At 59.8% G+C, this 3,320-nt stretch overlaps 2 protein-coding genes across 5 annotated transcripts in view; one reads left to right on the top strand and one right to left on the bottom strand.

Moving 5' to 3' along the window:
- C8G (complement C8 gamma chain) overlaps nt 1-3,320 on the top strand; it is a 618,926-nt gene that overhangs the window by 389,082 nt on the left and 226,524 nt on the right. The gene's annotated exons all lie outside the window — the stretch shown is intronic.
- Nucleotides 1-3,320, bottom strand: part of EXD3 (exonuclease 3'-5' domain containing 3) — a 96,834-nt gene that overhangs the window by 42,543 nt on the left and 50,971 nt on the right. For all 4 annotated transcript variants that reach the window (XM_017505468.2, XM_037730283.1, XM_017505466.2 and 1 more), the window contains exon 8: nt 1,731-1,831. In XM_017505468.2, coding sequence (XP_017360957.1) covers nt 1,731-1,831 — 101 coding nt within the window. The remainder of the gene's footprint in view (nt 1-1,730; nt 1,832-3,320) is intronic.

The following is a 3,320-nucleotide window of genomic DNA, read 5'->3' as shown; positions in this document are numbered from 1 at the left end:
CCCTCCATCAGCCTCAGCAGAGTCCACACTGACACACGCGTCCACACCCTCCATCAGCCTCACCAGAGTCCACACTGACACACACGCGTCCACACCCTCCATCAGCCTCAGCAGAGTCCACACTGACACACACGCGTCCACACCCTCCATCAGCCTCAGCAGAGTCCACACCGACACACACACGTCCGCACTCTCCATCAGCCTCACCAGACTCCACTCCAGATCCCGAGGGGGCCCAGGGAGGGCACCGAGGTCCCACTGAGCCCCTTCCCCCAGGGTCTGGCAGCCGGTAGTCCTAGCGGGTTGCCCGGTCCTCAGCAGGATACCAACCTGGCAGGGCCCCATATACCCACGCCCAGAAAGCAGCCGTGGGGAGCAGGTAACCGTCTGCCCTGAGGCCCCTGCCCGGTTCTGGCCCTACCTCACCCAAGGTCCCTGTGACCCATACTCTCAAGGCATGTAGGCACCCTGCCAGCACCTGCCTCCAACGCCTGGGAGCACCCTGTGGCAGGGACCCCACCTACCGGCCACAGTGGGCGTCTGTGCAGTTCATGGCATGCCTAGAAGCTGGGGCTTACCAGGGAGGGCCAGCCTTCCTGGAACGCAGCCACCAGGGCACCAGCTTCCAGCAGAGGCCTCACCCAGGAATCCACCACCTGCCCCCGGGTCCAAGGGGTGACGAGGGCACCCACCTTCCCCCTTCCTCCTTCCTGGAAATGAAGTCTCCACTACCGTCGTGCACCAGGCACCCCAGGGGCTGTCACCCCTTTAAAACACGGGGCCCCTCTGGGTAGCCCCTACGCGAAGCCCAGCACATGTTTAGAAGGGAGAAGGGAGAGAGGCAGAAGTTACTGAGAGAGGGCATGGCTGGCAGCCCGGGGGTGGCTGCAGAGGGGTTCCCTCAGCTCTGCGGACAGACGGGAGCAGCTTTCCTGACATTTCCATGCTTTTTGGCATAACTTTGCCAGCGGGATACTGTGCTCAAAGGCTAGCTACAGTACTGCACCGATGGAAGGGGTCCGGGCTGCAGCCTACCCATGCTGAGAACCTAGAAACGCTGCAAAATCCAGATGAACCCAAACTGCCAGACAGGCACCAGCCTGCACCCTTCTGAGACTCACGGCCCCATGGATGGGGCCTCAACGCATCTTCCCGGCCCTGGCGGGGGTCCTGGGAACAAAGGGGCCTGGCTTCCCTTGGTGTCCAACCACACAGGCAGGTGTGGCCATCAGTCTGTCCAGAGGGGCCTGGGAGGAGTGGCCACAGAGTCCTGGCGACTGAGACTCAGCACTCACCCTCAGCTCTGCAGCCAGCCAGGAGGCAGGAAGCCCCCCGGAGTCACCCTAGGTGGGCGGAGGAGCTCACAGGCTGCTCGGCTGCTCAGCAGCAGGGCCCAGGACAGGCCCACCTTGCGGGCACTCTGGCAGGAGCAGGGCAGGAGGCAGGAAGGGGCTCTCTGGGAAGGTTGGTGCCTGAACAACCAGCAGCGCAATCACAGAACAAGAGCCTGGCCAAGCAAGAGTGTGGGGCTGGACTCACCCGGACCACACCGAACCGTGGACTCACCGGGACCACGCCGAACCGTGGACTCACCCGGGACCGCGCCGAACCGTGGACTCACCGGGACCGCTCCTAACCGTGGACTCACCGGGACCGCTCCTAACCGTGGACTCACCTGGGACCGCACCGAACCGTGGACTCACCGGGACCACGCTGATCCGTGAACTCACCCGGGACCATGCCGAACTGCTCCTGCAGACGTAAGACCTGCCTGCTCAGCACCTTCGGACTCAGCTTCTCCAGGCTCAGGGAGGCCACCTGAGGGTACTGTCTGTGGAAAAAGGCACAGCCTCTGCTGCTGTTTTAACACATTTTAAGATTTTTATTTTCATCAAAGTCATGTTCATGCATAAATGCCAAGTGATTCTACAAGGCTAATAAGAAAAGTAGGCTCAGGCTGGGTGCAGTGGCTCATGCCTGTAACCCCAGCACTGTGGAGGCCAAGGCAGGCGGATCATGAGGTCAAGAGTTCAAGACCAGCCTGGCCACCGTGGTGAGACCCTGTCTCTACTAAAAATACAAAAATTAGCTGGGTGTGGTGGTGCGTGCCTGTAATCCCAGCTACTCAGGAGGCTGAGGCAGGAGAATCACTTGAACCCAGGAGGCGGAGGCTGTGGTGAGCTGAGATCGCACCACTGCACTCCAGCCTGGGTGACAGAGAGAGACCCATCTCAAAAAAAAAAAAAAAGAAAAAGAAAAAGCAGGTGTCACCCCCGCCCCGCCCCCGCATCCGTCGCCGCCTGCCGGCCGATGTTGAAAGGGTCTCGCTTTGGCCTCCCTGTTTCCAGACAATGTCCTTGGGCTGTGGCCTCTTGGCATTTGGTATGGATGTCTCCCCCGGAAGGCGGCCTCCCAAAACGGCAGAATTAGAGTTTTAGCTGAATCGGCGCGTTCCTCATGTGCGACACTCTGGCTGTGCAGGGACATCAGCACCTCAGCCCCTCTGCTGCTTTCAGGGTGATGCCCATCTGGCGCTGTGTCTGTTTCCCACCCAGCCGCTCTCCAGCTCCTGCCTGCAAGGTCTTGGGCCTGACCCACATGCCCCGTGTCCCGGGTCCACACCTCCTGGCCTGCAGGTGGTGGTGAGGCACATTGCTGGGTGTGTCCCAAGATAGCAAGTCCACGGACTTTGTCTTGGGAGATGTGCACCTGCAGGGTCTGTGAGTCCAGCGGAGCCAGGACCTCTGGGCAGAGGTAACTTTCCTTAGTGCAGGCAGGCTTTGTCCCGGAGCTGCTGCTGAGACCGCAGAACCCATTGCTATTCCTGCCCCTCTGACGGCAGCTGCTCGTCCGGAGGTTTGGAGGCTCTTCCATTTTTGTTAGTGTTGAGAAATTTCACAACGTGCCCCTGTGGGTGGCCACAGGGACACCCCTCTTTGGCCACTGCACGAAGCTGCTGGCGCAGCTCCCACGCCCTCGCATCTGGAACCCATCTGCGGTGAACCCCTGAGGAATGTCCCCCCTTCCCTGCTCTCCCTTCTTCCTGGAACCCGTTATTTCTGTGTTGGGCCTTCTTGACAGAATCTGCCATGTTTAAACATCTTTTCTCTTTGGTTTTCCTTCTCTTTATGTATTTTGTACCACTTTTCGGAAGACAACTTCCAATTCATCTTCCATCCTCCCATTGAGCCTTCACGTCTCATCCCGTCCTTCCTCCACCAGGTTCTGTCACAGAGTCTGAAGCCCTTTCTGTGGGGCTGCCCTCCACATCACAGACAGCATCTTCCCGAGATCCCCACGTCACAGACAGCATCTTCCCG

Source organism: Cebus imitator, unplaced genomic scaffold, assembly GCF_001604975.1.
Source record: "Cebus imitator isolate Cc_AM_T3 unplaced genomic scaffold, Cebus_imitator-1.0 Scaffold339, whole genome shotgun sequence".
Lineage (NCBI taxonomy): Eukaryota > Metazoa > Chordata > Mammalia > Primates > Cebidae > Cebus > Cebus imitator.
This window is presented reverse-complemented; position numbering and strand designations above follow the sequence as displayed.